General features: G+C 37.4%; 1 protein-coding gene across 4 annotated transcripts in view; it reads left to right on the top strand.

Annotated features, from left to right (window-relative positions):
* The window catches only part of rbms3 (RNA binding motif, single stranded interacting protein), a 334,935-nt gene that overhangs the window by 145,318 nt on the left and 175,983 nt on the right, over positions 1 to 13,634 (top strand). For all 4 annotated transcript variants that reach the window (XM_032580204.1, XM_032580205.1, XM_032580206.1 and 1 more), the window contains one exon: positions 13,369 to 13,427. In XM_032580204.1, the coding sequence (XP_032436095.1) occupies positions 13,369 to 13,427 (59 nt within the window). The remainder of the gene's footprint in view (positions 1 to 13,368; positions 13,428 to 13,634) is intronic.

The following is a 13,634-nucleotide window of genomic DNA, read 5'->3' as shown; positions in this document are numbered from 1 at the left end:
CCAAAGAAGCGGGGTGGGAATAGTTGGCTGAACACACAGTTCGTGAGAGGTCTTCCCACTTGCCTGCCTGGCTGGATGACTGGATGAATATAGGAGAGAAAAAGCAATGGCTAAAACAGCCGTTGTTGTCTTTTTCTTTAGCCTCACCAGCTATGTTGAGGCATTGGGCCAACCCGTAAGTCCAACACCAACTGAGGGTTGCAGCCAACATATTCAACCCAACCATCAAACCCAACACGCCCTTGAATCACTTTGGTGTAAAGTAAACTTTAGAAGACCTTTTGTTGTTAGTGACCGGATCTAAGGCTATGACCCCACCCCAGGACCCTATTAGGGTGGAGTCATGCCCTGAAGGTCTAAATTAAGAAAGATCATTAGAACTGAGGCCAACATAGATAAAATAGTTTAGATGTTTTTCCAACAATGAGACTAAAATTGAAACCACCACAAAAACAAAAGATCCAGAGTGGTTTGAATGGTCCAAACTCCATCATTTCAATGCTTTTATTTTTCCTCACCCTCTCATCTTCCTCCTCCACCACCCAACTCCCAGTCTGCTTCTCTCCAACCATTTTCAGTCATGGCTGAGCCACAGCTGTGCCCTCAGTGGAATTGGTTTCTGCATGCATGCACTGACTTGGTCACACAAATAGAACAAGCCAAATCAAGAGCTAATCACCACCAATTGTGCAAATAACCTTTCCCATGTGTCTGAGGGAATTGTGGAGGGGCAGCTGGAGATTACGGCAAGAGAGGTGGGGCTGGGAGGTTTGCTTAGTAGATTAGGTGGATTGAAAAAAGGTGACCCAGAGACCACCTGTTTTTATAAATGGGAGCTCCCAGCAGTCATAGAAGCCAAATTATGCCTAATCATCCATCAAAGCTGGCCAATCCCATTCCCCTGATTTTTCAAAAAGTGAAACCAGGGGTGAAAAAATGACTAAAGATTATTCTAGTTTCAAAGATTTCCCAACACTATGCCCTTCAAATAGCTAGTAGCTTCCAAACCTGAAACTGGTTTTACAAATAACCTTACAATATTCTAAATAACCAATCATCCTCACTTTCATAAACTAATGGGAACAAAGCTGGCATGCAAGAAACGACTTCTGGTTTAGTGGCGGGGACTCTACCTCCTGATTGTCTACAATATATCTGTAGTAAAGCTCATCATAAATGCTTACAACTCTCAAATACATTTTTCTTGTGAAAACAGCCCTCATAAAATACCAAGAAATCCTTGTATTAGTCATTTTAAAAACTAATTTCTATTTTGTTTGATTGAAGGTTATTGATTTATGATTTTATTGGGATGGGTTTTGCAGATTTTTTTGGTATCTTATTTACAACTGTGGATACTCCATCATGCTCCCGTAAATCGGCAAAGATTTGCCGATTTAAATTTTAAGTTGTATACTTTAAATTTAAGTATATAACTTTGTTTGTCTTGTGTGTTTTTGTCAGTGCAGCATGCATAGTGGGATTTACAAACAATCTAAAGTATTGTTGTTAGATTGCAACAAAATGTTTGACCAATTGCACGATTTCAGGCTAAAGATTAACTTTTTGTATTCTCATTTACCATCAGAAGTAAAGTTGTTTGGTGAATTAAATCCGACAGGTTTGTTATTTATTTATTTATTTATTTATTTATTTATTAAAGTTGTACAGGTATTGAAACATAGATGAGACAGTTTAGATGGAAACTTACACACATGCTAGCACTCTAAAAAGCAACTTCCATTTATCCTGTTGGAAAATGGTTAATCTGTAACTAAGCCACGTCTCCTTTCATTCATGACTTGAAAGGATTGTTGCTTAACTTTTTTAAAGTATATAAGAAAAAAATATTTCAATGTGCTTAACTACTAATTGCTACATCCCCAAACATCAACTTTAGAGCAGGGATGAGAGCGCCAGATTATTCAGCCCTATGCTGCTTTTTGAATTATTTATTCCCCATTACTGTAAACATGACACATGGACTGTTTGTCTATTTGCAGCCTGACGAGTATTTCCCTTTCACTTTTACACTTTAGTTAACTTTGACGATTTCTCTTTTTTTGTTGGTGTGTGGAATTGCTTCTTTTTCACTTCTAAGTAGTTTCTGAGATGGAATGTCCCCAAGGAAACAATGGAACATCACATTTTCTTGCTGATATGGAAATCATTTCTTTACCCCTTTCGTTCTACCCACCTCCACCACAATGCTTTGCATTTTATGTTAGTTCATCCACATAGAAGGAGACAGAGTTTTAAGCTGAAGCAGAAGTAGCATTAGAGTGTAGGATACAAAAAGACTGATTGACGTAGGGGACAAAGCCAGGAATTTTGCCACTCCGTCTCTCTGTCCTCCCTTCCAACATTTTCTTTTCTTTTTTTTTCTCTATTTCTCTTCAGTGAATTTTCCTCTAAAGTCGTATCTAGAAAGCGAACGCAGCTCTATTGCAGATGAGATGTGTTCATTTGTGCGTATCAGACAGCAGTACATGTTGTGCAGCTTTGACAGGTTGGACATTTCTGAACAAACAGAGGCAATTCTATAAAGCTGGCTCTGAAAACAACCAGCTTGTGTGTAAAGAGGAAGAATGCTAGAGATTTTAGATACCTACATCCTCTTGGCTTTTCTTGATGGAGACTCAGATTACATATGGAATGGGCTCTAAAGGTTATCATCCAGCATCTATATTCCACTGCATGTTCTGCATATTTATTCATTATAACCTGGTTGCGATGTGCAAAATTCCAGATGTCATTTTGGAAACACAGGGAAGTAGCTGATAGGGTTTGTTGAACTCTACTATGCACAGCCTAAAGAGGAAGAATGATCAATGGATGGTCACATTGTCTTTTCATCATTACCTGTTCAGTTCAATTAACCAACCACGTACCAGAAACTAGATGCATTTACTGAATTACAAACTAAGCTTAAAAATTGGAAAGAAAGTGGATTTAAGTGACTTTGGACTTGATATGGTCATCTGTGGTGGATAGGCTGATCTGAGTAGATCAGAAACTTCAGATCACCTGGGAATTTTCCACACAACCATGTTTCTTTGACAGGGAGTAGTCTGAAAATATCAAGTGAGTGGTAGTTTTGTGTGGTTCTGTGAGGTCGGAGAAGAATGGGCAAACTGATAGGAGGTCTTAGTGAGGTTCACCATCTGAAACACCCAGTAGTTACTACCAAGTTGTGTGGAATTTCATCTCTGAACTCAGAATACATTGAACCCTAAAGCAGATGGTTCAAACCACATTGCATCAAACTCCTGTCACTATCGCTAAGGACAGAAAACAGACTACAATTTGTACAGGCTTAATATTGCTGATCAATAGAAGATTGGAAAAATGTCACAAAGTGTGATTAATCTGTATTTCAGTTGCAACGTTTACATTGTTGGGTCAGAATTTAGTGACCTAAAGGGATGAAGGCATCCTCCTTGTGTCACTTTAAACTGTTGGTGATGTAAATGTGTTTTGCACACTGTGGGCCGCTAGTAGCATTCTTTAAATGCCACTACCTACTTAACATTGTTGCTAAAACATGTCCTTCATTTTATGACAAATTATAGAGTACTCATCACCATCTACTTCCAGCAGAGGTAAACGGGGCAAAGCTTGAATCATTCAAACTTGTTTTTGAACATAATGCATTTGGCCATTGTCACCAGATCTAATTGCAATGAAACTCCTTTGGTATACAGTAAAATGTGAGATCTGCATCATGGATGTGCAGCTGAGAAATCTATTGCAGATGCATGAAACCATTATGTCAATTTGGACCAAATTCCTTGAAGAATGTTTGACACCTTTTTTAGTCATTGTTGGCATGAATTAGGGCACTTAGCAAGGCAAAAGATGGAGCAACCTGGTATTAATAAGATGTCCCTATTAATGTGGCCAGTGAGTGTATTTTAGTAATGTATGATGTCGACTGCAGGGACATATAGAACTATATTAGTGTCAGGAGTGTAATGATTCAGATGGTTCACAATATTTGGTTTGCAAAAGTCAATATGAAACTTGTTCTTTTTGGGAAGAGCAAAAGAAATCTGAAAGATCTCCCATCTAGTCTTATTGAGAAATTATATCAAATAAATGTAGGTAATAATGTGATGAACTACATTTAGAACTAGGAACGTGTACTAAAGGTAATTCTACATATTCACAAATCTATGACTTGTCAAAAGATGTAAAATTCTAATTGAAATCATTTTTAAATAAATAATTTAGTAAAATCTGGCAAGAAGTTAACAGTGGAAGAAAAAGATCAACCGTCAATGAAACTACTTTATCAGCTTGACAGACTAAATTATAGGAAACTTTAAAAAAAAAGAAAAAAAGTTGTGATTAAGAAGCTTTCCTGGTGGGGAAAAAATATTAAAATTGTTATAAATTTATTTAAACTTGCCCACGGGGAATTGTGACCACATGGTAAAAAAAACTAAGTCATTTGCTTTTTAAAGTGCCTGAATCACTGCAGCTACAGAATATTGCTCATTGCAGAACAATTCCTCATTTCTAGGATTCAGGAAATTTTAGATGTTGTTTTATTAACTTGTCATCCACCTCTAACTTGGCAGGTGAAATATTTTTTCCTTAGAATGGAAGCGCATTAGTAGAGAAGGGAGAGAAATTAAGTTTGGAATGAGACTCTTTGATGACTGCAAATAACCACAGTGTGTGTGAAATCAGAGCCAACTTTAACAGATGGGTTTGATGATGCACACCGGCCAAGATACTGTAGCTGCACAGTTATGTAGAAGATGAATGGACCTTGGACAGTGCATTGATTTTTATTTTAATTTTTTTAATTTTCCGTTCTTTGTTTAGCAAAATATCTCTTAGTGATTCACCAGTTTTTCATTTTTATTTGGGGTATTTCCATTTATGGAGGCAAATGAAGGCCAAATTAATGTCCACCAAAACTGTAATATTAATTTTCCATTCCAACAGTAATCTGGTTTATGTTTTTGAGTAGTTTAAGATGCGAGAGCAAATATTTGCCAGTTTACAACAGACCCACCAGTCTCTAAACTGTTCCAGCTGCACATTCATTTGAAATCTTGGATCTCCACAGCCATTTTACTGATGTTACAAAAAATACATCTTCTACTTCAGACTTTAAATGTGCAAATCAGCTACAGCAGTAAATATTTTATTAGACTGTTTATTTCAAATTAGCTTTCAAGAATCAGATGTTGGGGTGATTTTAAATTGAATATTATAAACAATACATCTCGTGTTGTTTTGGTAATAAAGGTCACACAAAGGGCCATTCTTCACCAGATTAGGACCACCTTACGGGCTCCAGGATCTCCACATCTGTTGGAACATGCTGGATCTTAAAAATAAATAAATAAAATGAAAAACTAGTAAAGGCAAGCATGATCCTATTGTGGTCTTGGTCCCACCACCATGAGTATTGCATCTATACTTTGTTGCCACACAAGCTGAATTTCTCTGTGAAAATAAGAGGTTTCTGCACCTCCAACACCAGTTTAAACTATTTTGAGGTTTTATTTATTTTTATCAGCTCATCAACTGCATTAGAGAACAGAAATGAAGGAGCTCTCTGTCACACTGATATTTTCAGGGCGGGTTTAAAAGCATTAGTTGTTAAATGTTGATACTGGATTGGATCTTTTAGCATGTGGAACAAGTAGCGCAAAGCAGCCGTGATGCCAATAGAATTACAATAAATTACTTGGACAGCTCCCAGTAATTAGGTTGCAGCCTTAGTGCCTCTCTTTTAGATTCTCTAATGAACAATCAACACTGTATGTGCTTCCCAACCAGGACCCAGATACGCCATCATGATAAGCGACCAGTACCACCACGGTATCAACATTTTGTTCATGTTTGCAGCAGCCTATAAACTTGTGGAAATTAAAATGCACAACATCTTTGATGGAATACACAAAACCTCAAAGACTCCACAGAAAACATCTATATTCTGACTGATTTTTAATCCCCTGTTGCTGTCGCAGTTTGGTCTGAAGGAGTTCTCAGTTACTGAAAGACTTTGACAAAAGTCTGACAATAATAATAACAAATATTTTTATATATATACACAAAGTTTAGGTAATCTAGGTCAGAGGTTGAGGTGGATTTAGGTTGGATTTTATCTTTTTAAAGTGTGTCGTGTTAATAAAAATATTTATTTAAAGTTGCAGATTAGCTACATCCACCAGTCACATAAAACTTACAACTATATTTCTACTTGATTTTCTCCAAAAAGAGACTATGGGTCTTGATATTTTTCTCAGGCACAAAAAAGAGCAACGCAGCAACAGACGGCAAGTAATGTTTGATTAGAAGAATGGGTCTGTGCATGCGTGTGTTTATTAATCTATTTATTGGTTATATTTTGTACTTTGTTTGTTTGGCACCGTCTCCCTTCCATTTCTCCCATCCCTCTTCAGATGAGAAAGTTTAAAACGTTTTTTAATCTTTTCTTCCCTTTGTTCTGCAGCTGTCACATCTGTTTTTTGGACGAGCGTGTAATAGAAAAAAAGTATAAAACTGGAGATAATCAGAAGTTTTTCTGCAGTAAATTAATTCTTCACCAAATGTTGTGTCTGATTTTGAAATAAATAAGTAGAAAAATGCATTTATCATTTAGCACTTCATTTATTTTTTGTTCAGAGTAAAAAAAAACATAAAACAAAAAGAAACATCTGGAACATTTTCATGTTTATCTCAAATTATATCTGAGAGCGGTTACACAGTGTACACTTTCTGGTGATATGAAGCTGCTGAACAGCTTGCAGTGGCTCCTCAGCCTAAAACAAATACTTTTTTGAGGCTTTGCTCATTTTGCAAACTTCAAGTTTTGCCAGCCAGTGTGACAGTTTCTTGTTCATATGATATTTTCAAAAAATGGTATATTAGGATCTTTCCTTGCACTGCAGTGCTAACATAATCACTACACCTTTTTTAATAACGGAGCATGTTTTAAGCTTATGAAATCCCACAGGGTTGGATGTGCTGTGCTGAACAAACATTAAATCTGGCTGGTTAGTCATCCCCGTCTATATGAAAATAACAAATACTCAGTGGCTATAGTGCCTTGCAACATTTTTTCTTTTTTTTTTTGCTTATTGCCACATTATAGCAACAAACTTTAATGAATTTTATGTGCTAGACAAACACAAAACACCACATAACTAAGAAGTTGTTGGGAATGGATGCATGGTTTTACATATTTTTTCAAAGATATAGATCTAAAAAGTATGACAAGAATATGTATTCAACATACCTTCACTTTAGCTATTATTAAAATCCAGTGCCTCCAAAAGCATTCAGAAGTCGCCTAATTAGTAAACAGATACTGTGTGCAATTAGTTCACAGGATAAATGCAGTTGTTCTTCGTTGGCCTGAGAGATTTATCAGTGAACAAAAAGCACCATGAAGATCAAGGAAGGAACTTTAGCACACCTAATTTAAATAAAATCATCTGCTGAAATGGCCCAGTCAAAGTCTACACCATTTCCAATCAGCTTGAGTGAGTTGAGGTATTTCGTAAAGAGGAATGGGTAAAAATCGTCTGTTTCTAGATGTTTTGGGATTTGATTGCTGGGATGATATTACAAGTTGTTGAACTTAGGGGGCTAAATACAAATGCCCCGCATATTTTTTGTACTTTAGAAATTTCTCAAACACAAATTTACGTTGAATTCAAGTAAAAGCCTACTTTGTAGTTTGTTGTGGCGAGGTAACAAAATATGAAAACATTTAAGAGTTATGAATGTTAAAGATACGCTGTGTCTCATTGCAGTGATATTTATCTAATTACCTGCATCTTAAACTCACGTCTTCATCTGCAGGCATAGATGAACTGCAATATGTAAATGTAGTTTATTTAGTTTCATTTTTTGAAAAATCCTCTCACCTCCCCAGACTTGCTTATGAAAACCGTGTTGAGTAATTACGCAAAGATGTAACCACAGACTTTTGGCGATGTTGACTAGAGTTTTCGGGGAAAGTGTGTGCAGAGCACCTGGGTGGTCCTTCCATCGTTCTGCTCTGTGCTTTCCTGCATAACAGCAACACCACAGTGACGTGTTACTCTGCTCTAGCCTGGTTTCTCTCACTGCCCACATGCAGCTAACATCCACTTCAGTTTCCCAGTCCCAACGATAGAAATGGAAAACGCCTGGATCCTTTTATCCACCAAAAGAGTGAGAGAAGAAGGAAATGCAGTTCCGGGATTGTCACTCACGCACTTGCAGCTGCTCTCCTTTTAAAAGTGAAGCCGAGCTTTCAGGCTGAGCTTGATTTTCATCACATCTCAGTGCCCAGACAGCTGTCATATGAATGACATGTTTTACATCCAACACAATTTGTAGGTTTTCATCAGCTTAAAATAACTCATAAAGGCTCTGGTTTTTAATTTTTTTTTTTATAGATTTCACCTCTGGCATTATGTTGGGTTGATATGATATTGCATCAGAACTATTCCCATGGGATTCCAACGCAGAGGAAGAGAGGAACAAAAGCAAAGAAATTACAAAAAAAGAGAGATGTAGAAGCGGGTAGAGACTTGAGGAGAGAAAGAAAATCAGAAAGAAAAAGAGAGGAGATTTGTAGGGAGAGAAAGGGCAGTGGGCCAGCAGAGTCAGAGATAAGAGGCTGCAAGAGTGATTGAAATAGGATTAGTGGAGACAGGCGCTGAATCCTGGCCACAGCATCAGTGTTAAACCTGCGCTTCACAGGGACTCCCTCTGTCACATCAAAGCCACCCCAGGCCTGGCGGGCAGAGAGGCGAAGGAGCCTCCAGCAGGGTCGTTCACATCTACACACGCATCTCATATATGATCACCTCGTCCGTCCATATCCAGCATGCCTCCTTCAGCTGGCTGGAGCAGGCTCCTTGCTGCTAGGCCTTTTCATCTCCCTGCAGCATCTTTGTGGTGTCTTTTTTAGTTTTTAGGACAGAAGATAGTGTGCATTGATGAGCCATCTTTAACGTTTAATGAGGCTAGCGGTGATGAGTTGGCATCAACAAGCTACTGTCTCCTGCTTTTGCAGAGTCCAAAGTTTTAATGAGAACTTTTCCCCCAATTTATGCCAAAGCACAGAGCTTTTTAACTACTTCCCAGACTGAAAGCACACATTTCTTTAAAGTGTACAGTGAGAATATACCTTTGTGTGAAGCATTAGAGAAAAAAAATAGTTTGTATCAGTACACCAGACTATCAATGAATTGTTGATTGGATTGTTATATTTTTGACACAAACTCGACTGTTTTTCACTCTTTGCAAGGATATTGCACTGCAGTTTGTGTGTCATCATTTCATAACATTTAGTTTTGCTTTTCCTATGAAGACATTGATATTTCTTTGGCCCGTACATATATCAATTTGATTTGGTGATTCCCTGTGATTTGAAACCAGATGAGAGCCAATTCTTACCTGTGTTACACTTTATTGAAAGCTCATGATTAATGTGCACATATTTTTTCTATAAAGTAGGGTTTCCTTTCTGACCTAATGCAGATTTGAAATAATTTTTTAAAAGTTGTCTATTACCTCTAATGTGAAACCCAATCGCTTTGGTTTCACATTTCTATGTCAAACTGTTCCCCACCATGTTTCTCGTAATTTCTTCTTGATGTTGAAGTTCTTTTCAAGACCCTCATCATGTGCTAATTTAGCTTATCCTGTCATTTTCACAAGTAAAAATAATTTACTCTTTTATAGAAAATATGGACATTTAATTTAATTTCTTCAGTCATAGAGCACATTTAAAACTGAGCTACCAGTAACAGAAAATGGAAAAAAAAAAGTCTAGCACATTATGAGGAGCTAATAAACAAGAACTGTGTACAGATATCAGCTAAAATGGGAATCTGTTGCAGAGCTTGGTTGTGACTGAATGGGACCTGTTCTTTGCTTTGTAACCTGAACCTAGCCATCAGTTAAAGTTGCCAAAAAAAAAAACAGAATTGTTTATGAAATTGGAAAAATATCAATGAAATATTATCTTTTTTCAGAATTTAGGAGCTGAAACAGTTACATCTCTAGGCAAGACGTCTATAACTCTTTGGTCAGCAAGGTCACCCCACCAGCCAATTCAGTCTCCATGGTGACCAGTTGTTGTTGGGTTGTGGTACTTGTTAGGACATTTATTATTGTCGGGTTTTAACTCATATATGCAGCACAGCATCAACATGTAGATTTCAAAGCAAGGAAGGATTCTAGCAGTCGGTCTTCTAGTGTATCGAGCCTGATTCAGAAATAAACAAACCAATAGCAATATCATCAAAGGTGTTTTATCCATTTAAAAAAATCAAATCATTCTTTTCTCGTTTCTCTTTAAAATCTTCTTAAGCAGGTTTGTAGTACTTAATTTGTCAATAATGTTTGTGACATTCTTTACTAGTTTTTAGTTTTAACAGTTTCTCAGTTGCATCTCAGAAAGAGTCTGACTCCCAGTAGTCACTACTCAGGCTCTGATTGGTCTCTAATCAAATGAACACTCCTTGCTCTGTGTTCATTCTCTGTACTTATGCTTGAGAGTATCTCAGTATGATCAAATACTGCACCTTGGGCCTTTTCTGTTGAAGTAGATTATGGATCCCTATAGCTAAAATGGCCTATTTTATCTGCTGAGGGGAGACAATGCGCTGATTGGTGAGTACTCATTGTGTATGCGTGCGAGTTTATTTCTGTGTTGGTGCGTGTACATGCGTGAGCTGGTAGTTTTCCTCTTGGAGCTCATCAGTTCATATCCACCACCCATCCCACCGCAGCATGCAGTAAATAGAGTCTCTGGCACTCGTTGAGAAATGGCACAATTATCCCCTGCTGGTGAAATATGGGCCGGGATGCACCACTGCGTCTTCCCTACAGAAGGGGTGTGCGTGGGTGTGTGTGTGTGTGTGAAGCGCCTGCTCTTTCTCTCTTCATTCATTGTGATGTGCATTCAACACAAAGAACTGCTTGACTCTCACGCCAAATGCGCAAGTGTAATTGTATAAACAGCTGCACACACACACAGATGCGCACGCCTACTGAAGGATGTACTGTATATTTGTGTGCACAAAAGAAGTTTAGGCACACACTTTCTTTTCACACTCCAAACAATGCAGCATGTTGCACTGTTGAGATGACACGGGAAAATACAATAACTGACTATCATTCAATTCATGTTTCAAAATTTTTGTTGCACACAGAGATCTGGGATAAATATTTATGGGTCTAGAGCTAGTTACATTTTGAAATGTTGTCCCCACCTTTATTTGATCTTTAGCAAAAGTAAATGTTATTTTATAGTATTTCAGAGTAAGGAAAAGGGACGTGAACACCATGCAAACCTTTCCACACATTAGGAGAGCTCTCATGGTTTCTACTAGACCTTAATTAGCTTGTCAGGTCTCTGACTTGTTCACATTTATCCTCAGGAAAGGTCAGCTGATGCAAATCTTTTAAGCTTTGGAGATTCGCTTACACATCAAACCTTCGCCCAACAATTGGTGGCCAAAGACTCCTTTAAGCAGATTAGTACTGTAACGCTAAGAAAATGATTAAATTCAGTTGTTTTTAAATGAACTTTGGACGCTTGTGGAATCTGATTTGGAAACTGAAACTTTCAGGTCCATTAAAACGCCTTGCGAAAGTTTTCACACCCATTAACTTTTTCACTTTTTGTCATCAAAGTACTGCAGAATTGTGACAATTTAAAGAGACATGTTGTGACCTTTTTTTCAATTCTTGAAAATCATATGAATTGATTGTTCTTTAGACACTCAAGAATATAACTATGCTACTTTGGTATGCAATTCATTTTTATATTTGAAAATGTTGCAAACAATTTGGCAACTTTCACACGATTCCCAATAACAGAAATTAAGATCACACCATGTTTTGACAAATGTCGGGTTGGATGATGGAAGATTTTAATCACGTTTTTTACCATGTTTTGAACGTTTTGGTGACCGATCAAGTTAACTTTTTACTTTGTCTGAATTCTAAGAAATAATTGGTTAATGTTGGTCTATATTTTTGAAATAAATTGTCATATATAATTTCCAAAACATCAAGTTGGAATCCATGTAGAAACGAACCACCTGTCACTGTTGGAACATTTGTGTTTTTGAGCATAAAAGCTGTGACATGTTTCTAAAGTTATACTACAACCAAAAAGTCTGGAAAATGTGGCTTACATCTGTATCCAGTTCTCTCTTAGTATTTTGTTGAACCACCATTATTTAACCACCTTATACTTTAAATTTCATACAAATACATTACATTTACAAAATAATTTTCCGGGCCCCAGTGTAAAGAGGGCTGGATACAAATTCCTGCAACAATTTTTGCCTCACTTTCCTCCCACTTCAACAAATCTGTTGTGGTTGCAACATTATGCAATTTGAATAAGGTCACAAGGCCTGAACGCTTTTGTGAGATAATTTTTTTATATTTTTTGGTCAGTTTCACATCCTGCTTCATTGCACAGTTTTACATAAAGCTACAGTAGAACATTATCTGTTCAGCTGTTTTGTTAACCGCTGTTGCTTTAAAGATGTTTAAGCAGAGTTGCATTCTGGTTGGCTGTTCTCACTCTCTCAAGCAGTCAGAAGTAGTGTTCACTGGGAGGAAACAGGCAGGATTTTACTGAAGGTAATATTGACCGTACCCTCATTTGATTTTAAGAAGTAAAATTATGACGAGCTTTGGCCTTGAGTGTTGTCCTAATCTAATTTAGGAGCTTTCTTCAAATAATAAATCAGTTCTTACAGATCCAACATTTGGAGTCCAAGAATTTTGCGTATCACCTATAGAGCTTGACTCATGTCGGTGTTTGAAGTTGCTTACTGGACGTCTACTTTTTTCTCTTTGCTTCCTCAGTGGTTATTAAGGTCTGCTGGTCGATCCAGGAGACTGTTTGCCTGACCTCAAAAATATAAATTGGAAGCAACTTAACTTTAAACAGACGGAAACCTTAAAATAACACTTATAATTCCCTTTTTGTTTGCTCTGTTGCTCGATGTGTTTTACAGCTTTAATATTTAAATGACATTAGTCTGAATTAAATGTACTCTATACACTATGCAAACACAAAAAAGCATTTGTGTTCTGTCAGACCTTTTGAAATTGTCCGATGGCTCTCTGAAATGTCAGAGGCTTGCTCAGTCATTTGAAGTCAGTCATACACATAATGCTATTAACCTCGAGTGATTTCTCTTTCCAATGGCTTTTGACATTTGTACAGCTCTGAAAATTGCTTGTTTCTCTTAAATGGCAGATAATATGAAAAATAAGACATGACTGTGACCACAGGTTGATGATCTGAATAAACTGCTCCAACATTTCGGTGTCATGGGGTTTAGAACGCTGACCGCGCTCTCTCTGTCTCTACAGGTATGGAAAAATAGTGTCAACCAAGGCCATTCTCGATAAGAACACTAACCAGTGCAAAGGTAAGTTCTTACTTTCTTTGTTTCATTGAGTATGCTATCAGTCTTTAGGGAGCAATATGTGCTTGTGTATAGATTTAAATTGAGCCAAGGAGTCTGCAAGCTGTAACTCTGTGATTTGGGGAGCCGCTGATTTACCACTGCAAGAATTCATGAAAACCACCTTATCTTGGTTGATGCTACGCTGCTTTACAGGCAGCAGTGGCCCCA

Source organism: Xiphophorus hellerii, chromosome 13, assembly GCF_003331165.1.
Source record: "Xiphophorus hellerii strain 12219 chromosome 13, Xiphophorus_hellerii-4.1, whole genome shotgun sequence".
NCBI lineage: Eukaryota > Metazoa > Chordata > Actinopteri > Cyprinodontiformes > Poeciliidae > Xiphophorus > Xiphophorus hellerii.
This window is presented reverse-complemented; position numbering and strand designations above follow the sequence as displayed.